The 27,211-nt window shown below is 37.9% G+C and overlaps 1 protein-coding gene and 1 pseudogene across 1 annotated transcript in view; both read left to right on the plus strand.

Annotated features, from left to right (window-relative positions):
• The first annotated feature begins 2,143 nt into the window (after positions 1-2,143).
• Positions 2,144-27,211, plus strand: part of CLEC9A (C-type lectin domain containing 9A) — a 37,434-nt gene continuing 12,366 nt past the window's right edge. The window contains exons 1-3 of the mRNA XM_033223404.1: positions 2,144-2,437; positions 14,392-14,546; positions 25,287-26,074. Coding sequence (XP_033079295.1) covers positions 25,822-26,074 — 253 coding nt within the window. The 5' untranslated portion in view covers positions 2,144-2,437; positions 14,392-14,546; positions 25,287-25,821. The remainder of the gene's footprint in view (positions 2,438-14,391; positions 14,547-25,286; positions 26,075-27,211) is intronic.
• On the plus strand, positions 11,435-18,805 carry LOC117090812 (annotated as a pseudogene).

A 27,211-nucleotide genomic window follows, 5' to 3' on the forward strand; every position in this document is an offset into this window, starting at 1 on the left:
CATAAGTCAAATCGTCCATGATGCTGTCTCCTGGAGCTGACTTGACCATGATGAAATGTATCAGAAATTGATAACATTCCATGACACCACCACGGTTTCTGTGCTGAGGATGGACATTGGAAAAAAAATGCACAAGTTAGAAAGTTGATTTCTTACCCTGCCTTTTCCTCTGCCTCCAAACTCTATTAAATCCAATGTAAATAAAAATCCCATTGTTTACTTTTAAAGCTTCCTCCCAGAATCGGTTGTACATTCGCTTCCTTCAGCATACTTTTCATTTACCTAGACTGAAAGTTTGATTCCCTCATGAGACATGTTCTTCTAAAACTTTCCAAAGTATTGCATTTGATTGTCAGAATTGTCAGAAGACAGGTGAGCTGTTGTGTAAACCTTAACTTTATACAATATCAATGTATCCACCTTAGAATAATTATAAATTACAGATACAATGTCTTTTTAAAATTATTCTCTTTTTTGTTTTATATTTTTTTTTCTTCTTCTTGTACACTATCATTTCCCTAGCATCTCTTTTCCAGAATGATATGTTAGATTTGGAATTCAATGATGAAAGACAAAAATAAGTATTTAAATGAGGAAGTATGTATTTCCTCTGTCTCTTTTTATTTGCTATCCTATTCAATATGTAAAACCAGGCTGTGTGATCTAAATCAAGTTTCTTATCCTCTAAAGCCTAGGTTTCATATCTAAAAATTAAGGAACGATATTACCAGATTTGTAGGGCCGTTGTTTGCACACAAAGGAAGAATTAAATGTGATCATTTATAGACTCGCCTGAGAGCATAGTATTTTATTATTAGGTACTCAATAAATTTTTTTAACTTATCCTTACCTCCTCACCTCACCTCTGTAAATTTTAACAAAAGACAGGAGACCTGCATACTTACCAGTTCCTTATTCTCTATATTGAGTGGGGTAGAAATTTTAGAGACCCTCTAAAAATTTGTATCCTTGCTGTCTTGCCATGTTATGGATTCCTGAATTATTTTATATTACTGGTTTTTTGCTCCATTGCCACCTTTCAGGATAGCGCTTACATCCATTATCTGAAAAGTCAGAGGTATATATTAATTATCTTGATTTCTTTATATTAAATATGGACCATTTAATGCAATGTTTGAGTTAGTCTTGCAAATATCTCATTTCCTCCCATGTTCACAAAAGTCAAAATATGAAAATAACCTAAATTTTCATTTCATTGATGAACAAGTGGATAAAGAAAATATAGTGTGTGTGTATATGTGTGTGTGTGTTTATATATATATATGTATATATAGATACAAGAAAAAAGTTTCCACAAGAACCTCCGTGTCCTCATTTAGAATTTAATTTTTTACCTCACACACTTCTTTTTTTTTTTTTTCTACTTCCACTTGACACCTTTCTGGGGTACTAGGTAAGTTGTACCTGAATTCCACTCTCTCCCTCAAAATACCTGTCTCAAATTTGTATATACATTAGTAGGTAACAATCAGGAAGGTCTCCCCCACCCCATTCAATAGGCCCTGCCTCAAAATTTGAAAAGTTTAAGAAATTCAGAGCCCTGATTATGTATATGGGTGTACATTTTTGCAGACATTTTTGCAGACAAAAATCCACTGGGCCCTACCTACTCATCAGTCTTCCCCCTTCTTATCAGTCTTCCTCTTCCCCTGAATCATTAGTAACAACTGATCTCTTTGTTTTCTTTGTCTTGGCTTTTCTGGCATGTCATATAGTTAGCATAATATGACAGTTTTTCCTACTGGCTTCTTTCACTTAGTAATATGCATTGAAGATTCCTCCATGTTTTTCATAGCTTGACAACATGTCATTTTATCGTCCAACGATATTCCATTGTATGAATGTACCGCAGTTTGCTTATCCACTCATCTTTTGAAAGACATCATACTTGCTTCTAATGTTTGGCAATTATGAATAAAGAAAATGTGTGTGCCAGTGTTTGCGTGTACATGTTTTCCACTGTCTATGGTTCCTAGATTGTATGTTAATACTATACTTAGCTCTACAAGAAACTGTCAAGTTTCCCGGCCCCGGAAGGTGCAGGCTGCAGAGCTGGAGTGGTCCTGTGCCCCGGAGGGCAGCAGCTCCCACCGCCGCAGTTCGGAAGGGGCGGGGCTCCCGCTTGTCCCGCGGCTGTAGCAATCTGTGGTGACGTTGAAATGCTTTTCTGCTAGACGGGCAACATGTTCTGATTCTTCTCAAATAACTTGCAAGCTACTGTGAAGCACATCGGCTTACCTTGCCCTGAAGAAAACACACTCTAAGGCCCACAAATGATTAAACCCAGCAACTTATGTGACAATAGCATTTTTATTTTTCTTATCAAGATCTGGTTATTTGATCCACATAATGGTAAAGATTCCCAAGTTAGCCGCGATCTAAATGATTCAAAGTGATGATACTCTCTGCAGAAGAGGTAAGAACCACTGGCAGTAGGGTGGAAGGTATGTCATTACACATAATGCTGACAGAGAAGGTAATCTGAGCCTACTTTAGAAGAAAGGCGTGATTAAAGGAGAAAGGGGAAAGGGCATTCCAGGTTAGGAAAGATTCTGAACAAATGTAAAATAATAGGAAGGTGTGAGCTGATGTATTTAGAAAATAATGACTGATATGTGGGGGTATGTATCATCTGCAGAGATGGGTGAGGGAAGATTCCAGTGGAGATGAAGGCTGGAGCTGCTGGTGGAAAGACGTAAGTGTATTTCAAAGGCCTGATGCTGGAGGCAGTAGAGAGCCTCTGTAAATCAGGCAGCTTCCTTATTCTTGCTCCTACTGATCCCTCAGTCTAAAACGTCCTCTTCTCTTTCTCTTTAGAGATAGAGGGAAAGGGAGTCAAACAATAATCTCCAGGAGGCCCTCCCTGGTTGTTTCTTACTCCTCTGTAGATTTCCTTTAATCTGTGAAGTGTCTTCTAACTCATGGCCTGAGGCTTTACTGACTCTGCTGACTCATTGTCTGGTGCTACTGATTGTCTTCCATCTTGTGTCAGTGCCCCCCTCCCCGCTCCCACCGTTTTGGGAAGGAATTGGCTTTAGTTTTTACTCAGATTGAAATTTTATTTAGAAACGGGAGCAGCAAGGACAGGTGCAGTTAGTTACACCTGTAATCCCAACACTTTGGAAGGCTAAGGTGGGAGGATTGCTTGAAGCTAGGAGGTTGAGAAATGGGCATAGCAACCAATGTCAATAGAAGAAACAGCATATAACAGGATGTAATAAATCTCAGGAAAAGTTATGCACAGATTACTATGGGATCAGGAACGAGTGAGCTGCCGGATGCTGTCAGTGAAGGCTCTGAGGGCTGGGAAGGATTGGCAGGGTTACAGGAGACAAATAAATGCTACAAATAACCTTCAAAGTAGAAGGGGAAGTGAGGGTAGGGAAAGGAATGCAGACAAGGCTATGCCTTGTTTGGAGAGCCAAGAAGTTCAGTGTTGCAGATGCTCACTGTCATACCTTAGGAGGGAACTGCAAATTAAAACAACAAGGAGAAACCACTGCATACTATTTGAATGACTAAAATCCAGAATACTCACAACATCCAATGCTGGCAAGGATGTGGAGCAACAGGAGCATTCATTCACCGCTGGTGAGAGGTAAAAAGGCATAGCCACTTTGGAAGGAAGTGTGGCAGTTTCTTACAGAGCTAAGTATAATATTAACATACAATCTAGCAACCATAGACGCAGGACAAGAACTCGGGCAAAGACGCCGCGGCCACAAAGGTTTCCAACCAGAAAATCAACACCCCAAAGATGTCGTAACATTATCTATGATCAATCTCCATCTGTATATTGAAATCAATCCACCTACCTCCTTAGGGATTTCAAGCTTGTAATTTTCTTTCTTTTGTTCACTCTGGACACTATCAATTTCTTTTCATCTCCACTTGTTCACTCACCTTCACCTCCCAGTGTGATGCAATATCTCTATGTTAAAAACAAGCAAAAGCCATCTTTTGTTTACCATGTCCCCATACACATGATTCTAATTTTCTTATATTTCTTCTTAACATTTCTCTAATTTTCTTAACAGCAAAATGTTAAAAAATCTCTCTGTGCTTACTGTTTCATCCTACTTCTCCTTTATGCTAATTAGGCTTTTTCCTTACTATTTCTATGAAAACACTCCGGTCAAAGTCACCATTAACCTCCATCTGAACACATCTAATGGCTGGTTCTCAGAATTCATCTTACTCACCAGATAAGCATTAAAAAAAAAAAAACTGATTATTTCCTTTTCATAACATATATTCTTCTCTAAAATATGTTGTTCCTTAGGACACTGTTCTCTTCGTTTTCCTTTTGCTTCACTCACATCCCAATCCTCCCTCAGACTTGGATTCCTCCTTAAGTTAATTTAAAATGTTGTTGTGTCCCAGAATTCAGTTCTTTGTCCTCTTTTTTTTTTTTTTTAATTCATTCTGGGATGAACTAAATTGGATAGCACCCATTAAACGGCCATAATGGGAGTTAATTTCTTGTAACCTCATGACATAACAGCCATACATTGATAATGCCCAAAACTATATTTCCATACCATTGCTTGATCTCCAGAACCACATATCTGACTGGATTCTTGCCATATTGACTTTGATCTATTATAGAATTTTTTAACTTAACACATCAAAAAATGGGCAACTCTTCCTGACGAGTTTCTCCATCTCGATAAATGAATATTCCATACCTACAGTTCCTCTGCCAAAAACTTGGAATCACCTTTGACCTTTCCTGCTGCTCTCACATGAATTAAACCTGTCAGAAAATATTGTTCACCTTGGAAAATATGGAAACACAGTTATTAATTATGGAAGTATTGTTGATTGAGATACCTTAAAAGAAATACTGAGTTAGCATGATGGAAGGATTCATTCTCACTCTGTTCTTTAACAGTCTTTCCATTCTCACATCTCATGCCTATTTCAGGGGACACTTTTAAAGTGGGGCCTAAACATATACACCATGGAATACTATGCAGCCATAAAAAAGGATGAGTTCGTGTCCTTTGTAGGGACATGGATGCAGCTGGAAACCATCATTCTCAGCAAACTATCACAAGAACAGAAAACCAAACACCGCATGTTCTCACTCATAGGTGGGAACTGAACAATGAGATCACTTGGACTCGGGAAGGGGAACATCACACACCAGAGCCTATCATGGGGAGGGGGGAGGGGGGAGGGATTGCATTGGGAGTTATACCTGATGTAAATGATGAGTTGATGGGTGCTGACGAGTTGATGGGTGCTGACGAGTTGATGGGTGCAGCACACCAACATGGCACAAGTATACATATGTAAGAAACCTACATGTTATGCACATGTACCCTAGAACTTAAAGTATAATAATAATAATAATAATAATAAATTTAAAAAAAAGAAAATGTGGTACTTATACACAATGGAGTACTATTCAGCCATAAAATAAATAAATAAAATAAAATAAAATAAAGTGGGGCCTAATTGGATAGTACCCGAGAATGGCCAGAATGACAATGAATTCGGAAGTATTTACAAAAATAGAAATAGGGAAAAATGAAGATGAAAGTCATAGTTATCAAAGACATAAGGGAAACAAAAATAAACTAAAAGCAGAAGAAAAATAAATGGCCACAAGGAGGAGACAGAGGATGCATACAGGATGGAATTTATTTTGAAATGTATTAATATAGTCACCCAATTAGGTGAGTATACCTGACCTGGATAATAAAATGTCTCAATTAAAATGAAGCACTATGAAGACAGGCTGATTCATTCAAATCCTGGATCAACATTTGCTTGTCCTGTGGCTTTTGGCAAGTTACTGAACCTCTGTGCTTTATTTTTCTTAATAGTAAATTTGCCATAAGTTCAGTGCCTACCACAAATATAACTGATAAAAGCATATAGAAAGAGGAATAAATGGCAACTGTCATCGTAGAAGTAAGTTTGGATTATTCTGGATTATCTTAAAAATGGAAGAAACCTGGGCAATTGTCCAAGCACTGACAGTGAAGCTTAAACAAACCAATCCTCATGAACACAACCAGGGTCTGCCTCAAGCCTGTCCAGAAGAACTCGATTATATCACTTTTCTTCATTTGTAGCACTTTTCATGATATACAATTATCTTGATCTTTGCTTTCTATGTTTCTTTACTATCTGTGCTCCCCACTCTTTACTATACTATAAGCTCATTGCTTGTATGATTCATTAACGATTAGTCCCCAGAAAATAGAAACATGCCTGGGACTTCCATAGTGATCAATAAACATATGAAATGGGAAAAGTTCCCTTGTCCCCCTCGCAGAGCGTGCAGTGGAGGTATGGCTCGCTCCTTCAGTGCACCCCTACTCAAACCTCTAGGGGAGGGGCAGGCTGTGGGGCTCTGGCCCCACGGCAGCATCTAGGAGTGAATGTTTGCATCTGAAGCCCCAGTGGGCGTATGTTACAGGGTGCTCTCTTAGTTTACCCATCCATAGGTGGCTTGTGTTAGTCAACTCAATTAGACCCCTACCTTATAGCAAGGACAGAGGCTTTCTGTATCCAAGGGTTCTTGCCTTGGTGAACCAGAATAATCAGATTACACGTGGGCTTGGATAATGAGTGCAAGGTTTTATTGAGAGGACGTAGCTCTCAGCAGATGGTGGAGGCAAAAGGGAGATGGTTTTCCCCTGGAGTCTGGCCACTCAGTGGCGTGGGTTCTCCTCAGATTGTCCTGGCCAAACTCTGCCTTGTTTCACCAGTTGGTGGCCTGCCCATGTGCTCTTGACATCCAACCACTTGTGTCTTGTTCCACTGATGACTACTCTCAATGTCTAGCCACTTGTGTGTCTGCCTGCTAGAATCTTGGGACTTTTATAGGCACAGGATGGGGACATGTGGCCCAGGGTGGTCTTGGGAAATGCAACCTTTGGGCATGAAGGCAGGAGTGCCTGTCCTCACCTAGGACTATGGGGAAAGGCCCGGGGGTGGAGCCCTCGCCAGGGACCCACCTTTCTCTGCCCAGCACTTCTCTGCCCCCCTTCTGTATCATATACGTTCAAATATGATTAATTGTCCCTGCCATGAAATTTTATAGTAATTTTAAAGGAAAGTGCAATGGCAGATATACTTAACATACTATGAATCCTCAATTCAAATATACTTGATCAGTTCACTTTCTTTCAATCAATCACACTATTTCCCATAATCACACTGGGTAGATTAGATGATAGTACATTTTTCTTATTGTTAGTATTTTGTTTTTGAGACAGGGTCTGGCTCTGTCACCCAGACTCGACTGTAGTGGCAAGATCCATGATCTTAGCTCATTGCAATCTCCGCCTCTTGGGCTCAGCTGATCCTCCCACCTCAGCCTCCTACACAGTGGAACTACAGGCATGCGCCACCACACCCAGCTAATTTTATAAACCATGGGTTTCACCATGTTGCACAAGCTGACCTCAAACTCCCAGGCTCAAGCAATCCTCCCACCTTGGCCTCCAGAAGTACTTGGGATTACAGGAGTGAGCCACCATGCCCAGTGCCTGGTACTGTTTTTTACAAGAAGTATACTTAATCAAACTTCTAGACTTTTATTCAGATGTTTGCCCTGCCTGATAAACATTGCCTTCTTCTTTCTCTTCTTAGGCAATATTTACCTTTCCTTCAAATATCAATGCAAATCCTAATTAATCCAATTGATTATCATTCTTATTTAACTTTTTACTTACATATGTTTTGTATGCAAATGCTTGATAAACTTTGTGATACGACTGCAGTCTGACACGTTTCCCTTCATTTTCACTACTGTTTGTCACAAATGATCTGCCATAATTTTGGTCTGATAGTTATTAGTTGTTTGCTTTATTAACTTTTAATAAAGCTCATTCCACTTTGAAATCCACATGTTTAAGCTTTCTGTAAATGAAGGAGAAAATATTAATTATACTTTTCTATGACAGGAAATCTTACAGAATTTAGTATTTGTGTGAAAGCCCGGTAAGTCAAAGGCGAACCAACAATTGTAATGAAGAGAGAGGACCAAATATCACTGATAGAAGCCCCTAAGGCTTTAGCTTAAAGGCGGTAAGAAGTCTGAAAAGCTATCACCAATTGCAAAATACTTCCTTTTTTTCCTGTCTGCAGTCGTAACACCCACAGTAGTCAACATCTTATGGTCCTTCTCTTTTACATACCCACAGGCCATCCCTGTATATTAATCAGTCTTATCTACAACGTTACACATTCCACTAATTTCAATTCTTACTGCATGTACTCCTTGTCATTGCTATCTTAGTGTCTTTTACTCATTCTTCAGCTATAAACATAGATGATGGAGTATATGAAAGACATCAAAATGTAGTAGAAAGAATTTACACGCTGGGTAGATGCTACTAGGTACTACTTTTTACAAGAAATACCATGATTTTAAAAATCCCCCAAATTTCTTAAACTTCTCTTCCCATGTTCAAAATCAGGATGATAATGCCCATCATACATACATGCATTCATTCATTCATTCAACAAATATGTATTGGGTAACACAGGAAGTCCTCACTTAACATCATCAATAGATTCTTGGAAGCTGCATAGAAACAAGGTAGAACCAAACTAACCAGCATATTTCTGGTCACAAAAACATCACCTACCTTGTAAATAAAGACTCAAAACACTTCTAAGAGTAAACATTAAAACAAATGTGAACTATACATAATATGTCCATTCAGAAAAGATGAATGAAAACAAGATAATTATATACCCAATTTTTAGTAAATCAGCAGGTGTTGGTGGTCATAGTAGTAGGTAAAATCAAGGAATAGGTGTTTGCAAAATAAAAATTGACAGAAGCACCTCCTAAAACATGCAGTTCAACAATACACAATCAGGAATAGGGCGGGCTCACTGAGCGCTTTCCAACTGCATTGCTTATTTACCTGCATTTGTATATTGACTATTTTACAGATTCTTATTTTACAATCATTTGTATTCATTCATTCATTCATTCATTCATTCATTTTCCCACATACTTATTTCAGCTCCATGTCTCAGGTGGCCAGAGACCATCCCGGCAGCTCAGGGTCGAGGTGGGCACTGACTATGAAGAGGCCACTATCCCATCGCAGGGCATACACACACGCACCCTCACTAACACTGGGACCGTGTAGACATGCCCACTCACCTAACGTGCACATTTTGGGACATGGGAGGAAACAGCAGAGCCCAGGAAAAACCCATGCAGACGTGGGGAGACCATGCAAGCTCCACACAGTGGCCCCAGCTGAGAAGGAATTTTTTTTTTTCTCAACATTGTTATAACAAAACAACCTTACACAGAAGGATGTTACTCAAGAACCTGCTTTAACTGCATGTCAGTCACTATTTTAGAGCCATGGGACATTTTCTTCTGGGACAAAAAATGTATGACCAAAGATATCTCTATGTGTGTTGGGTAGTGATCAGCGTTACGGAAAAGAGTGAAGCAAGGAAGAGGGACAAGAACGTGGGCTGGTGTGTAGTTGAGTAGGGAAGATGTTCTAAATGTTCAAAAAGAAAGTTCACATAGCCTGAGAACGAGTGAAGAAAGAGTTAAGAGTCCCTTTTGGCTAAAACAGAAGTTACAAGGACAGACGCTGTAGTAGGTGAATGGTAAGTGACTGAATTTACCCAGCTTACAACTGGGAACTACTGAATATTTTAACTGAGATTTTAAAAAACTCAGTGACAAAAATGGGTTTGGGATTTTAATTTTTTTTAATTTTTAGTACTTTTAAGGAATTCAGTATTTATTTGAAGTAAGCTTTTTTATTATTAAGAATTGGTTTTTTGGTAAAAATATTTGAATCATACTAAGTTTTTGTTTCCAAAATCAGGTACTATCTTAATTTTTTGTTTGTTTATTCTTCACTTCATTCTCAAAATAATTTGAAGAGTGTAGAGAAAGAAATTTTAGAATGGAAGATCATTTTAAGTGAATTGACAAAGAATTCAGAGTGAAGGAGATAGCAGGGAGAAAAAAATATGTACAAGCTATGTCAAAGGGCATGTTAGTAAACAAAATATCTGCCACTACAACTCACATAGTTACTATATCGAGAAGTCTAACATTCTGCTAATTAGAGGGAAAAAAAGAAATCAGATCACTTATAAAGTAAAAGACTAACACTTATTTGGAAAAATTGAAGCTTTATTGATCATGGGGATTTAATAACAGCAACAAAATCTTCTATAAAGCTATGTAAGAGCTACTTTAATGGCAAAATAGACAACATCCTCCCCAGTATTCATACGATAAACACATCAGCTAGCTTTTTATGGCTGTTCTTAAAACTATTTTCAATGCAAGCTAAAATAACTTAAAAGCTCATTTCATAAAGTTAAACGTATGCAATACAATACATATGACATAGTGATGAAAGGACATTAGGAAACCATTCAGCCTTAAATTTTTTTTTGGAGATGGAGTCTCGCTCTGTCCCCAGGCTGGAGTGCAGTGGCCAGATCTCAGCTCACTGCAAGCTCTGCCTCCCGGGTTCACACCATTCTCCTGCCTCAGCCTCCCAAGTAGCTGGGACTACAGGCGCCCGCCGCTAGGCCCGGATAATTTTTTTGTATTTTCAGTAGAGATGGGGTTTCACTGTGTTAGCCAGGATGGTCTCGATCTCCTGACCTCGTGATCCGCCCACCTCGGCCTCCCAAAGTGCTGGGATTACAGGCGTGAGCCACCGCGCCCGGCAACTCAGCCTTAAATATTAATCTAATCACCACTATACCTGAAATTAGGTGATTTCATCACATCAAAATTCTCCATTTCCAAGAAATTCACTGTAAAGTGCAAACATTACTGAAGAATAATGCAGCAAGTCACTAACTGTATTATTTTACTTTATTTAATAGTTTTCCTTCAATATCTAAATCTAAGCAATATCAGGCCTGTCCCACATGGAGCCTTCAAATAAAAAAAATTGATGTACAAAATATGCAAGAAGTTGGGTAAATTCTAGGTCATAATCAGGAACGATTTCTTCCAACACAAGACCATGAAATTTAGCCTCTATAAGATCCAATTATATTAGACTTGCTTCTCACAATGGGATAAACTGTGTATCTGCTGGTGTGCTATCCATCAGAAATCACTTCATTTGAACAATGTGATTTTCACTATGCTAGGGCTAAGATGAATCATGAACTTTTGTTCTTCAGAAGGATACACATGGTGGAGTATCTATTTACTTAATGTTGAAGATAAAGAGACAGGAAACAAATGCTCTATCTACTTCTTTACCACAAGTTATTTGTGTTTTTGTGTTCAAGGTCCATGTATCTCTGAGCACCTGTTAAAGGGCTTCCTGGAAAACAAAAAGCAAACAAACAAACAAAAAAAAGTGTGTCCCATCTCACATGGTTCTACCCTACCAGAGAGGAAGATCATATACTGACAGATACTGAAATTGTCAGAGTTGGACACTACATTTTGCAAAGTCATTGAACCCTGTGCTCACTTGCAGTCTTCAGGTAGCCATGAAGGTTGAAGATGGATACATCACCTTAAATACTGAAATTTGGAAACCAGCTCTCACCTCAGGTAAGAATGCCCAGAGCCAATAAGTTGGAAATGAATTAGGAAAATGAATACAACCTATTTTTTCTTTTTCTACTATTGATAGTATATATAGTTTCATTTCTTTTTCCTGAATAACGTGAGTGCTCTATAGCATTTGAACTGTACCTTCATAGGTTCATACAGACCTATTTAGAATACAAATATCAAACATACGAGCAGGGAACTTTGCATTAAGGCTCTGAGAGTTCAGTGTTTGAAGGCATACAGGTTTAGGGGACAAGGAAAGATAATGTTTGGAAACTTCGTTTTCTAAATGTGAGCAACAACAACAAAATAATCTTCCATAAAGGAAGAGCTACTCTAATGGCAAAATAGACAAAATCCTCCCCAATATTCCTACAATAAACATATCATCTAGCTTTGTATGGCTGTTCTTATAACTACTTTCAATGCAAGCTAAAATAAAAGCTCATTTCATAAAGTTAAATGGGTGTGTGATTCTCCAGTTGCTGTTTATTAAAGCAGTTATGCATGGGACGGGTGGGCATAAAACAAAACAAAACAAAAAATACAAACACATCAGGCCTTAACAGAGAGTAATGCTTTGGCTTGGAGAAGTAAAGTCCACTGGGGATGAGGATGGGTGTGTGGTATGGGAGTGGGCCGTGCCTATTGTTGATGATAATCAAGAGAACACAGGTGAGATCTGCCAGTGAAGCTCTTTCTATTACTTGGAGAATCTTGAGACGGCAGGGACGGGGCAGGGGTGAGCCTTCCCCATAGCTAACCCATACTGCCTGCTCCTTGATATCTTTCTTGTATGCCTACAGTGGCATACTCCTGGTGGCGTGTGATGGCCGATTCTGCTGATTCTGTGCGTGGGGATGGTTGTCGGGCTGGTGGCTCTGGGGATTTGGTGTAAGTGCTGACTCTTTGCCAAAGATTCGATTGGAGGAAGGTAATACTGAAGGGTCATGGCATATCCCACTAAGCTTCTCAATTGTCACTATTTGTCTGTTTGTCACTACTCCAATTGTCTTATACACAGCTGCCAAGATATTCTCAATGAAGGAGAACACCGACCTTTTCCTTGTGATCAAAATAACTTTCTAGGTTTTTATTAATTAAAAATATTTTTAAGAATTTTACTACTGGCTTTTAAGAACTCCTAAATATGGATCCAAACTATTAAAAAAAAAACTATTTTGTCCCTTTTCCTATCTTGCATATCCTAAGAACCATGGAGTTTTTCAATTTCATATGTAAATCCTACGTTCCCCTGTCTGAAATCTTTCTCATTCTATTCTCTCTACCTCAAATTTCCTTCATCCCACTTTGTTTACTAAAGTATTGTGCTTCTTCCCTCCAGTAAATCTCACAGTCCTCCAACGGCACACTGTAGTCTGCATAGCTGTTGCTTGTTTACATATTTGTTGATTTTTCATAAGATATTTTAGAATCTTTCATTTATCATCTTTTATGTCTTTGTTATTTACCTAATTATCACAAGTACTTTATTTATTTATTTATTTATTTATTTAAAACAAAGTTCTGATCTTTCACCCAGGTTGGAGTGCAGAGGAGCTATTTTGGCTCACTGCAACCTCTACCTGTCAGGTCTGAGAGATTCTCATGCCTTGGCCTCCCGAGTAACTGGCAGTAAGGTGCACACCACCACGCCTGGTTAAGTTTTGTATTTTTAGTAGAGACAAAGTTTCGCCATGTTGGCCAGTCTGGTCTCGAACTCCTGGCCTCAAGTGATCTGCCAGCCTCGGCCTCTCAAAATTCTGGGATTATAGGCATGAGCCACCATGCCCAATCTTATCACAAGTACTTTAACCATAACAAGAAATCAGTGTGCATTTTAAAATAAATGAATAGTCTGGCATCACACAAGGAACAGAAAATGAGTTCATTCACCTCTCTGAACTCAGCTGAGAATCCTGTATTCAAGAAAATGTCAAAACAACCACTTTGGGCACATTATTGATCTAGGGATCTTTTTTATTTGTGATTGTCTCCTTCAAACAGTTCACTTATTAACCCTCAGGTGTCAGTTTTGTGTATTTCTTAATTTGTTCTTTATAGCCCCTTCACTCTTTTCAACACTCATTTAATCACCTGTATCTAGTAAACTCTTCAGATATTGGCAATTTTAATGAAATGAAAATTCAATAAAAAATCTTTGTATCATTTTTATAATTCTGATTACAAAATATTATTATTTATTTTTTACATCTAGCTGTCATGCAGCAAAATTACCTACAAGTTGAGAATGAAAATCTCTCAGGAACTCTGCGACAATTAGCAAAGCGCTTCTGCCAATATGTAATAAAACAATCAGAACAAAAGGGCAGCTGGATTTGGTGGCTCAAGCCTGTAATCCCAGCATTTTTGGATGCCGGGACGGGCTGATCCCCTGAGGTCAGGAGTTCAAGACCAGCCAGGACAACATGGTGAAACCCTGTCTCTACTAAAACTACAAAAAAAAATTAGCTGAGCATGGTAGCAGGTGCCTGTAGTTCCAGCTATTTGGGAGGCTGACGCAGGAGAATTACTTAAACCTGGGAGGTGGAGGTTGCAGTGAGCCAAGATCGTGCCACTGCACTCCAGGCCAGAGCGACAGAGTGAGACACAGTCAAAAACAACAACAACAACAACAACAAAAACAGAAGGGCACTTTTAGTAAGTATTGTTTTTTTAACCTCTTCATTTCTCCAATCCCTGGAGCATTTCTCTGATGGTAACTGAAGGGAGTCTTGAGATCTGCAGAAAACATTGAATGTAGGGAAAATGTAATTCCAATTTAAAAACAGCAACAACATTCCTCTGCTTGGTTTCTCCAGATGACCATAAACGCAGCCCCTGTGACACAAACTGGAGATACTATGGAGATAACTGCTACGGGTTCTTCAAACACAACTTGACATGGAAAGAGAGTAAGCAGTACTGCACTGATCTAAATGCTACTCTACTGAAGATTGACAACCAGAACATTCTGGTGAGAAGATTCTTACGTCAAATATTTTGGAGGCAAGGGAGAAAACTCTCAAATGTAACATTTGACCTTTTTTGTTTTTTACATTTTTCTTAACATCTTTCAGTTTGTACTAATCTAAGAACCTTATGGAAACCTAGTAAGGATTACAGAACCCAAATATTCAATCCAATCATAATATTCTACAACATTGCTAGAGTTGATCAGTCAAATTGACTTGTCCCTTCCTGACAGCTCAAGTACGTAGTGGGTCACACGAAAAGAGTCAGCCCAATGATGTTCTCAGTCATTTGTGTCCTGTGTTGTTCTAACTTGCTGCACTGCCCACTTATTGTTTTTGTGGGCTCAAACTCATACAGAGGATATCCAGTAAAATTAATTAGCTTTTGTTTCTGCTCCAGCAAAATAAGAGAATTTCCTAAAATCTCAGCTCTATTACAAAAAGATTGATTGAAGACATATATGTATATCCTGAATCTGTGTTAGTCTAGGCTGGTTCTAGTTTACAGATTTATAACTAAAAGTAGTCATGCAACTTTTCAAGAAAAAGAAATCATATAGTTGGATTTCAGGTAGAATTTATCTGTCAGTTCCTATTGGGAAGTATAGAATATTGATATATTTTAAAGAAAATATTAGGAAATAACAGAAAGGTTACTAGTGGCTTAAGCTTTTAGAAATAAGCAGTCAAATGCGACTGTCACACAATATCTCCTGTGGAATGCCATTCTGAGTGTTACATATTGCTCAAGAACCTCAAGTCACTTCCTATTTGCCAAAAATGCATTCTCACTTGTTATTCCGGGAGGTGTGAAAGAATATAGACATTTGTCCTCCATTTAGTTTTCTTACTCATATACTGATTGATTTACCTATTCCTTCATTAATTCAACAAATATGTGCTGAAACTATCCAGAACTTGGACCTATGCAGTTAATAAAACAGAAAAAATAATCCTTGAGCTCAAGGAGCATATATTTTAGGTGAAGCAACAGCCAAGAAACAAAACAAATGACATAGTATACAGTATAGTAGGTAGTGATTATTGCTAACTAGAGAAAAGTAAACCAGGAAAGGTAGATGTATGTTATTAATAAATCCCTTTGAGAAAGACATTATATACTCCTTGACTCAACTAACTAAATTAATACTTCTGTAGGTAAGATTTTATAGGCAAGCTAAGCAATAAAACCAAACCATATAGAGTTTTAAATCTAAGGAATATAAAGCTCACCAATAATGTATTTCTTTGTGTTTTCTTTCTCTAACTGTTTACATTTATTCCTTTGAATCATATTTAGTAGTCTACTTGGGAGTATAATCTTCAATTGATTGTAGATATAAATATATGCTATAAACACAAAGGAAGATTAGAATATCAGCTATTTTGTGTACAATTTTACCTGTGTCCTACAAGCTTTTTTAAGTTCTAAGACACGTGAAATTGGTACAGATTCAAATATCAAATGAAATACATTAATATTAATATAGACATGTAATCCAACTTTTTGTTTTGTTCGAGGTCTTATCATAAAGCTTTGTCTTTATGTCATTACCAACAGCTGTGGCGGGATTCTGACCATTGTGCTTATTTATGTTTACAATAGGAATACATCAAAGCCAGGACTGGTTTAATTCATTGGATCGGATTATCCCACCATAACGCTAATGAGGTCTGGAAGTGGGAGATGGTTCAGTTCCCTAAAAATATATGTAAGTCCCCAACACTCAGAATAGAAAGTAATACTAGAAACTCTTATTCTTGAGATCCCCTTTCCTCTCAGTCCAAGTCACTCAATAGTTGAAATGTGTCTCTATACCCTACTATGGGTTATATAAGCAGCAACTGAGTCACTTACCCCCTACTTCAAACAAGAGAGCACTGGTCATAAGGCAATTCTACTTTCCCCTCTCCCATTCTTAAACTCTTTTGTCTAAGCCACAACCAATCTTTATACCTGATATTATTCCCATTCATTTCTACATTCATCTTTACCATGGAACAGAGTGTGTGTGCGTGTGTGTGTGTGTGTGTGTGTTTAGATTGCTCTGATTCTCTCCATATATAACACACACGTGTGTGTGTATATATATACGTGTATATATATATGTGTGTGTATATATGTGTATATATACACATATATATGTGTGTGTGTGTATATATACATATGTATGTGTATATATACACATATATATACATATGTATGTGTATATATACACATATATATACACACACACACATATATATAGAGAGAGAGAGAGAGAGATGGAGTCTCGCTCTGTCACCAGGCTGGAGTGCAGTGGTGCGATCTTGGCTCACCGCAACCTCCACCTCCTGGGTTCAAGTGATTCTCGTGCCTCAGTCTCCTGAGCAGCTGGGATTACAGGCACGTGCCACCACACCCAGCTAATTTTTGTATTTTTAGTAGAGACAGGATTTCAGCATGTTGGCCAGAATAGTCTCCATCTCCTGGCCTCATGATCTGCCTGCCTCAGCCTCCCAAAGTGCTGGGATTATAGGTGTGAGCCCACGCTCCTGGCCCCCTCCACATATTTTTTAATCAAAATTTCATCCTTATTATTTTACAGTTGAAAGTTGTAAACTTGAGAGTCTTTTGACTTTTCAGTGGCATTTTGCCTACTCTTCTATCCTCTAAGTCTCCAAGAATTCGATACTTTGTGGTTCACAAGAGAATTCCAATGTCCATTAATGAAGCTCTATCCTTCTACACATGATGCAGGCAAATGGGCTGTTAACACTGGGTTGTGAACCTCAGCTGCTTTCTATATGGTTTTCCAATGTCCAGTCTCAACATCTTTTGTCCATCCTACATATCAAAACTACAGTCTCTCTCCAAGTAAAATTTAAACTGATAACCAAATCTTGTACAATCTGATCATTATTTATACTATTAATTGACTTATCTAATAAATATTTAGTAAGTATTTACTACAGGTAGGATCTCAGGATACTACAGCTACAACTCTGCACAGACCATGGGCTTTATCTCCTATTACTTGCTGCCTCATTCACAATATTGCAGATAAATTAGTGGGTTTTTTTTTTTATTATTATTATTCCAACAAATCAGACTCGTTTTCTTGTCTTAAGGCTTTTGCATTTGCTATTTTCTTCTCCTAGAATGCTCTGCCCCCACAACTCCATGACTGTTTCCTTCTTGTGAATCAAATCTCTATTTAAACATCACTTATTCAATGACGCTAAGTCTAATTACCCAAACTAAATTAGCTTCCCTTCAGCCCACATCCACACAGTCTACCACTGTTTTGTTTCTTTGTAACTTTACCACTGTCAGAAATTTTCTATTTGTGGGCTTCTTACTGACATCACCTGACTGAAATGGAAGTTCCCCCACAGGAAAGCCCTTGGCTTTCTTGCCTTTCCTTATCAGTCTATCCTCAGCCCATAGAACAATGTTGTCACATAGTTATGCAGATATATGCCAAATAAACTAATAAATATATATTCTTTGTCCTCTCATGATAAACAATCTAGAAGAGAATACAAGATAACAGCCATTACAATACAACATGCTGTCTTAGATCATCTATCCTGTAACATAAATCCTCAGTTCAAAAATATTGAATCAATTCACTTTTCCATGAACCTATTGCCATCCATTGCAGCTATTTGTCCTGTCCATCTCCTATCTGTTCATCTAAATCCTGCCCTTCCATCAATACCGAACTAAAGTCTGATCTTGTAAATAAAGCCTTTTCCCATCATTTCAGAGCTATCTCAATCTCTTCTTTGGGGCTCCTATTGTACAAGGGTTCCCATGCTCCTTAATCTTACGCTACACGAAATTGCTATTGAGCTTTTCAGATACACATACCTTGTACTACCAAGCCGGTTGGGAAACTTTTTTTTTTTTTCTGTTTTCCCCGGAGGCTCCATTTTGTGCATCAAAATACTATACACAGAGTTTGACTGTTGATTATTTCCTTAGTCTCTGAAGGAATTTATTCTACCTTTCCCATTCACAGGTTTGAGCTTTCTGAAGATGGAAAAGGAAATGTGAATTGTGCCTATTTTCATAATCAGAAAAGGCACCCTACCTTCTGTGAGAACACACATTATTGAATGTGTGAGAGGAAGGCTGGCATGGCCAAGGTGGACCAGCTACCTTAATGCGAAGAAAGGGGCAGGATATCACAGTTAAGGGCTTTATTGCACAATGAAAGTTCTGAATGAAAAAATCAATAGCCAAAAATTGCTTATTTCTTCCTTTCTTCTCCTTGATGTCATGTTTAATATTATCTTTACTACCAGAATCACTTACCTACTCCCTTCTTTGAATATCCAGAAGCCAATATATAAATTGATCACTTGTTTCCCAATTATTCTACTTTCCCTTAATTTTCTTTCTTCTTGTCTAATTTCTAATTACCTGAATGCAATATGATTTACTGCATCTTCATATATACACACATAAAATTAAAATCAGGACAATATAGGCTAGTGCTTAGTTAAGTTGGGCAAAATATCGAAGCTTAAAATGTGTGCAGAATATCTAAGTTTGAAAGATAGCGTAACGTAACAAAATGAATACTAAACTTGGAATCGGTAGAACAATTTAGATAATGTCACTTAAAGTACAATCATGAACAAGTCACATAGACTTTTTAACTTCTATTTTCTCATACTTAACATAGGAATAATACATTCTCCATTGATACCTCACAGTTCTACAACTTAAAATAAAACTTTGTAGTGTTAACTATACCAGAAACTTTACAAAAGCAGGCACTGTGACTTCTCCATTTACTATTGTATTACCAGCACCAACCCCAGATCCTGGCTTACAGGAAACAGAAAGACATTACACAAAGACAATTACTATTCCAAGTTCATTTCTGGTTAGACTCAACAGCAGTATTTTTTTGTGCAAACGAAGGAAAAGAAAGTTTGTGAGGAAGCTTGTGGGGTTTGTAAAATGAATAAATGCTTCTCAAGAAGGCCCAGAGGCTACTACACAGAAGGACAAGTTAAAACGCTTTATTTAGGTCTTTTCCTAACAACTCTATGCTTGCTTCTTGCTGAATAACTCAGCAAGTATTTATAGAATACATGGAAAGTCACCCTTTCACAGGATAATAGGCAAAAACTGCATTTCTTTCCCACAGCTTCCCTTCTTTAGTGAATACAATTTATAAACATGATTCTCAAACATCTCAGCTGAGGTGTTGGTTAAAACATTGAGACGTTCAAACACAAATACTGATGTTACTCAGTGGGAAGCCTGAGGACACACAGAGATGTGGGTTTTTACCAGCACCATGACACAATTCTTTTTTTTTTTTTTTTTTTTTTTTTTGAGACGAAGTCTCGCTCTGTCGCCCAGGCTGGAGTGCAGTGGCCGGAGTGCAGTGGCCGGATCTCAGCTCACTGCAAGCTCCGCTTCCCAGGTTTATGCCATTCTCCTGCCTCAGCCTCCCGAGTAGCTGGGACTACAGGCGCCCGCCACCTTGCCCGGCTAGTTTTTTGTATTTTTTTTTTAGTAGAGACGGGGTTTCACCATGTTAGCCAGGATGGTCTCGATCTCCTGACCTTGTGATCCGCCCGTCTCGGCCTCCCAAAGTGCTGGGATTACAGGCTTGAGCCACCGCGCCCGGCCAATGACACAATTCTTATACAAGTAGTCTTTAATACAGTTAGAGAAATATCACTACTTTAGAACTTACTCTCTCTATAAGTGATTTAGTGTCTTTAAAACTCTATTTCCTCATCTACGAAAAGGGTTTAATATTATGACCTTGTTCATAAGGTAATTGTGAAGCTCATTTAATATGATTATATAAAGTATTGATCAGAATACCAGGCACGTAATACATCCTCAATAAATGTGTGTTACTCTTAAATCTTTGTGCACTAACACTCAAAGACACTTGAATCTTTATCTTTTTTCTAGACTATGAATAAACAAGCAGATTTGGAGGGTTTAGGAAAAATAACAGAAATAGCTCAAATTCTACTTGCTATTTCAAATGCCTAGAGATCTTGGATTTGGAGTGAACATATTATTATTTCCTTATTTTTAATTGTTTATTTACAGAAACCAAATAGGAACTAATAATTCAGAACATTATCCAAAAATTAACCATATCTTTGGCTTTCATTTCATCTCCCCAAAATGGAAAAGCATATGTTCATACATCACTATGGCACACATAAATTTAGAAGAATAGTATCTTAGTGCATGGCAACAATACAACTTAAAAATGTAAGCCAATCAAACTGTGCCTACAAAGATATTTTTTTCCTGGTATTCGTATCTAAAGCATCTTACACATGAAATCAAAATAACAGAAACATTAGTAGCACAGATCAGAACACTTCATTCCAAATACTAAATCTTCTACCTATTATCTAAGTGAACTTAGCAAAATTCGACTCCTCTGTGCTTCAAATTACAACTAAGTTACAAGCATACCTCAGAAGTATTGTGGACACAGTTCCAGATCACCACAATAAAGAAATCATTGCAATAAGGTGAGTCACACTAATAACTTGGTTTCCTAATGCATATACAAGTTATATTTGCCCTAAACTGTTGCCTATTGAGTATGCAATAGCACTATGTCTACAAATGTACATACTTTAATTTAAAAACACAATAATTTATTGCTAAAAATGCTAACGATTACCTGAGTCTTTAGTGAGTGGAAACCTTTTAACTGGTAGAGAGTTGTGGCTTGATGTTGATGGATGCTGACTGATCAGAGTGGTGGTTGCTGAAGGATGGGGTAGATGCAGATGCAGCTATTTTTAAAATAAGATAACAGTGGGCCAGGCATGGTGGCTCACGCCCTGTAATCCCAGCACTTTGGGAGGCTGAGGTGGGCGGATCACAAGGTCAGGAGCTGGAGACCATCCTGGCCAACATGGTGAAATCCTGTCTCTACTAAAAATACAAAAATTAGCTGGGCATAGTGGTGCACACATGTAGTCCCAGCTACTTGGAAGGCTGAGGATGCAGTGAGCCGAGATTGTGCCACTGCACTCCAGCCTGGTGACAGAGTGAGATTCCATTAAAAAAAAAAAAAGACAACAGTGAAGTTTGTGGCATCAATTCATTCTCCCTTTTATGAAATTTTTATCTGTAGCAGGAAATCATGTTAAATAGCCTTTTACCCATAGTAAACTTCTTTCAAAATTGAAGTCAATCCTCTCAAATCCTGCTACTGCTTTAAAAACTAAGTTTATGCAGTGTTTGAAATCCTTTGTTATTAATTAAACAATGTTCACAGCATGTTCACCAGGAATATTTGTCTCAAGAAACCATTTTATTTGCTCATTCATAAGAAGCAGCTCCTCATCTGTTCAAGTTTCCTCGTGAGATTGCATCAATTCAACCACATCTTCAGGCTTCACTTCCAGTTCTAATTCTCTTGCTATTTCCAGCACATCTGCCGTTACTTCTGCCATTGAAGTCTTGAACCCTTGAAAGTTATCCATGAGGGTTTTACTCAACTTCTTCCAAGCACCTGTTAATGTTGATACTTTGACTCCTTCCATGAATCACAAATCTTCTCAATGACATCTAGAATAGTAAATCCTTTCCAGGTGGTTTTCAATTTACTTTGCTCTGATATATCAGAAGAATCACTATCCGTGGCAGTGATAGCCTTATAAAATTTATTTCTTAAAGAATAAGACTTGAGAGTCAAAATTACTCCTTGATCCACTGGTTGCAGAAATGGAGGCTATGTTAGCAGGAATGAAAACATTAATATCCTGGTACATCTTCATCGGAGCTCTAGAGTGAATAGAGGCATTGTCAGTGAGCAGCAATATTTAGAGGAAAAAAAAACAAACTTTTTTTTCTGAGCTGTAGTTCTCAACAGTGAGCTTAAAATACTCAGTAAACAATGCTATAAACAAATGTGCTGTCATCCAGGCTTTGTTGCTTTATTTATAGAGAATAGGCAGGGTATATTTAGGACAATTCTTAAGATCTCTAGCGTTTTTGAAATGATAAATGACCATTGACTTTAACTTAAAGTCACCAGTTGCATTAGCCCCTAACAATAGAGTCAGTTTGTCCTTTGAAGCTTTCAAGGTAGCCACTGACTTTTCCTCTCTAGCTATAAAAGTCCTATATGTCATCTTCCCAATACAAAGCTGTTTCATCTATACTAAAAATCTGTTGTTTAATGTAGCAACCTTCACTTATCTCAACTTTATCTTCTGGATAACATTCTCCAGTTTCTAAATCAATATTTGCTGCTTCATCTTTCGTTTTTTTGCTAGAGAAATGGGTTCTTTCCTTAAACCTCTGGACCAACCTTTGCTGGCTTCCAATTTTTCTTCTACAACTTCCTCACCTCTCTCACTCATTGTAGAATTGAAAAGAGTTAGGGCTTTGCTCTGAATTAGGCTTTGGCTTAAGAGAATGTTGTAATTGGCTTGATCTTCTATCTAGACCCCTAAACTTTCTCCATATTAGTAATAAGGCTATCTTGCTTTCTTATTATTTGTGTGTTCACTGGAGTAGCACTTTTAATTTCCTTCTAGAATGTTTCCTTTACATTCACAACCTGGCTAGCTGTTTTATGTAATAAGTCTAGGTTTTGGCTTATCTTGGCTGTTGACATGTCTTCCTCACTAAAACTTAATCATTTTTAACTTTTGATTTAAAGTGAGAGACATGCAACTCTTTCCCTCAACACTTACAGGCCTTTGTAGCATTATTACCTGACCTGTTTTTAATACTGTTAGTTCTCAGGGAATATAAGGAGGCTCAAGGAAAAGGTACCGAGATGACGGAACAGTGAGTGAGTGGAACAGTCAGAACAACACAGTATTTACTGATATTTATCAACAAAATTAAACAGCTTATATGGGTATAGTTCACGGTGGGTCGCCAAAACAATTATAACAGTAACATCAAAGATCACCATAACAAGTAATAATAATGAAAAGTGTTGAAATAATATGAGAATTACCAATATGTGACACAGAGGCATAAAGTAACCATAGGTTGTTGGAAAAAAAAGGCACTGATAGACTTGCTTGAAAGAGGGTTGCCACAAATCTTCACTTTTTTAAAAAAAGCAATATCTGCAAAGTACAATAATACAAAGCTCAATAAAACAAGACATGCCTGTATTTGATACTAATGACAGCGCCTATTTCATTGATCCATTGGTAATAATCAAAATAATTCATGTATAAGTTCTTGAAAATAGTACTTGGAATATAATTAACAATAAATAAAGATACGATTAAAAACATCAAAAGTAATAAAGGGAACATATTAATCCTGCACTAGGAGAAGCCAATGGCTCCATACAGTGAAATTTATCAGGGAATGTTCTATATTTGGGGAAAAGGAGTCTTTCTGAGCCTGATATTTAGTGCTGATAAAAGTTGAGAACAATTGGAAATTAATGACAACTTACGCTTCTGTTACCATGTTCCTAACATTAGTCTCAATGTACATTTGGTATGCTTATGATTTCTTCCTCTGTTTCTCCTCAAGATAGAAGTGATCCTACTTCAAGGCTATGTGGGATTAAGTTACGTTAATTTTCAGATGTGAATCTCAGGTCATGTGAGCATCACATAAAATATTGAAGAATGGGGCCAGGCACAGTGGCTCATGCCTATAATCCCAGCACTTTGGGAGGCCGAGGCAAGTGGATCACCTGAGGTCAGGAGTTTGAGACCAGCCTGGCCAACACAGCGAAACCCCATCTCTACTGAACATACAAAAATTAGCTGGGCGTGGTGGCAGATGCCTGTAATCCTAGCTACTTGGGAAGCTGTAGCAGGAGAATTGCTTGAACCCAGGAGGCAGAGGTTGTAGTGAGCCAAGATTGGGCCACAGCACTCCCGCCTGGGCGACAAGAGTGAAACTCCGTCTAAAAATACATATATGCGAATGGGCTGGATATTCTTTTCAATTGCCCCTGGGGACTATCTCAGTTCTGACTTGTGTTTTGAGAGGCTGAGCTCAAATGAACACATTATCAGAGCACATAAACTTGGCCCCTGAATTGTAAATTCAGCCAATGGAAGGCACTGGTGATCAGAGGTAGGGTATTAATTCGACAGGCTCTCTCCCTGCCATGTGTTCGTTTGGCAAAGGTACACGTTCTCTATATTAGTCCAGGGCGTTTGTCAGGCAGGTCATGCAGTTCCAATAAACATTTTCAACTTAATTATTCAGGCCACCTGACAGCTTCCCAGTGCATATGTCACACCTCTTTTTGGTTCCCTTAACACTTCTCGAAACTTTATATACGGTCCTTTAATTAAATGCCCTTAGATTACCCCTTGAGTATGCCCTTTGTTTCTTTCTGGGGGCCTGATTGCTAGGGAAAAGACTGATGCATCCAGTGAGATACTGAAACAAAAGTAAACAGTGTAATTTTGCATAATGTTGGGACTCATAGACTATGTTACTTAGGCATAACCTTTGGCCATAAAGACAAGTGGTCAAACGATGAATGATGATTAAAGTCTCAAATTTCTGATGCTATAGTCACAAGATGTGGCAGAAATGGCCATTTGTCAGCTAAATAGTTCATGCTTTCCTTCTAGAGTGAAGTGGTCATCAAGAGTTTGCTGTCCAGGCAAAACATACATTTTGCAAGCTCAAACCTTGTGTCCAAAAGTGGGCATGCCTTTGGTGGATGTGAATGTGAGACATGCTATTCTAGGTTATGGCTTTCAAGAGCAGGTGTGGATTCATCACCTTCTCTTTTCTTTCCCAGTGGATGGAAGTCAAGGACTCCAATGTCTCACAAGATGAAAGAATCCCAAGTCTCATTTGGAGGAATGCTACCACTAACTAGGATTCCTGGAGCTAAATCATTACGTAAGATATAAACTTTTATTGTGTTAAGTTGCTGATATTTTGAGGTTTATTTATCACAGTAACTAGCATTACACCAACAGATATACAGTATATAAACTTAGCTTAAGGTTGAAATCCCTTCCTAGCTTTGTTGTTTAAGGCTACCCAGTGATCTCCCACTCTTTACACCCTGGTTTGCCCAATGTGAGTTATCTTTATATCTTTACTGTCTAGGTCACCCCATGCTTCATCTCCTATACCAAATGCTAGTGCGTTCTTTGCACTTACATCTTTTTCTTCTGAACTCACTGCTATCACCTTCAACATCTGCTACATTTTGGAAACCAGATAAAAAATGTTCTATCATTGGCCATTCCGAATTCAGTTCTCTCTCATTTCCTTTTTCACCAAGTTGTGTTTTGGCTTAGATTTCATAAACTTCCACTTTCTGAATGAAGGTGCATCTATTCTACTCCTTAAACACAAACATAGTTTCTCACTACTGTGAAAATGTAACCAATTTCAGTTCTTTCACCAACCTGCTCCAAACCACAAGAGGAGTTATTTGTTCCAGCCTCCTGTGTGGACTGCTTTCCTATCAAAGCACCTCAGACATGCATGAGGAAGAAATATACACCTCTCTTCAGTGGGATAGTCCAGCACCAAACACTTACCAGAAATGTCTGTCTTGCAACAAATGTTCAGATAACCAGTTCCAGCTATTTTGTGTGAGACTTTAGGGTTCATGTTTTTTGTTCTTTGTGTTTTGTTTTGTTTTTTTCTGCTCTATCATGAGGCCAAGATGTTTATTCTAATCTGAGATAGTCTACTTAAGGGTACTGTAATGTCCGTGAAATGCTAAAGAAGTGGAGAAGGAGTAAGTAAAGGTGAAAAATAAAAAGAGCAATTAACTTGATAAATATGTGGAACTGTTTTTTCCTTTGCCTCTCTAGAAAAGAAAAAGAATACCTAGAGTTGGGAAATTTGTGAAAAAATACAACTTTAATTAACTGAAGTCCTATTAAAATATTCTGCAAATTATCTGATAAATACTAAGAAATAAAAAGGGAAAACATAGGTTGAAAAACTGGCAAGATCTCATTGGCCTAGAGTTGTTGGTTACAGTGATTAGTTCTGTCTGCATCATTTAATATCTATATTAGTTCCTGTCTGCTGGTGTAACCAATCACACAGACTTAGGGGATTAATAGAAAGTAAATTTATTATCTTAGGGCTCTAGATGTCACAAGTTGAAATGTATTTCAATGGGCTGAAACCAAGGTGTTGGCAGGGATCTAGTGGAAGAATCTATACCTTGTCTTTTCTGGTGTCTAGAGCTGTATTTATTGCTTTACTTGGCTCATGGACCCTTCTTCTGTCTTGAAAGCCAACAACATAATGTCTTTAAATGTTTCTCAGCCTCCATTATCATGCCATGCTGTCCCTCCAATATCCTACCTCTCACTTAAAGAGGATCCAGATAATTCAGGTTAATCTTTCCATCCCAAATCCTTAACTTAATGACATCTTCAAAGTCCCTTTTCCACATAAGGTAACTTACAAGTTCCAGGAATTATGACACTGGCATGTTAGGCAGGGGCGTTTCTCTGCCTATCACAATATCCAAAGATAAATTTTAACTATTTTTCTATGATTAGTGTTTGAATACAAAAAAATCACATATTCCTTTTTTTCCTCTCTGCAGGGTTGTAAAATTACCTTGGAAAACTTGTTCGTCTTCCAAGAATGTCTATTTAAAAGTATCTATTTAAAATGTGTATCTTTCTTTTATTTAATCATGTTCAAGTAACACTGAAGAGATGGGGAGATGTGAGACAGTAT

Source organism: Trachypithecus francoisi, unplaced genomic scaffold (genome assembly GCF_009764315.1).
Source record: "Trachypithecus francoisi isolate TF-2019V2 unplaced genomic scaffold, Tfra_2.0 Lachesis_group11, whole genome shotgun sequence".
Classification (NCBI taxonomy): Eukaryota; Metazoa; Chordata; class Mammalia; order Primates; family Cercopithecidae; genus Trachypithecus; species Trachypithecus francoisi.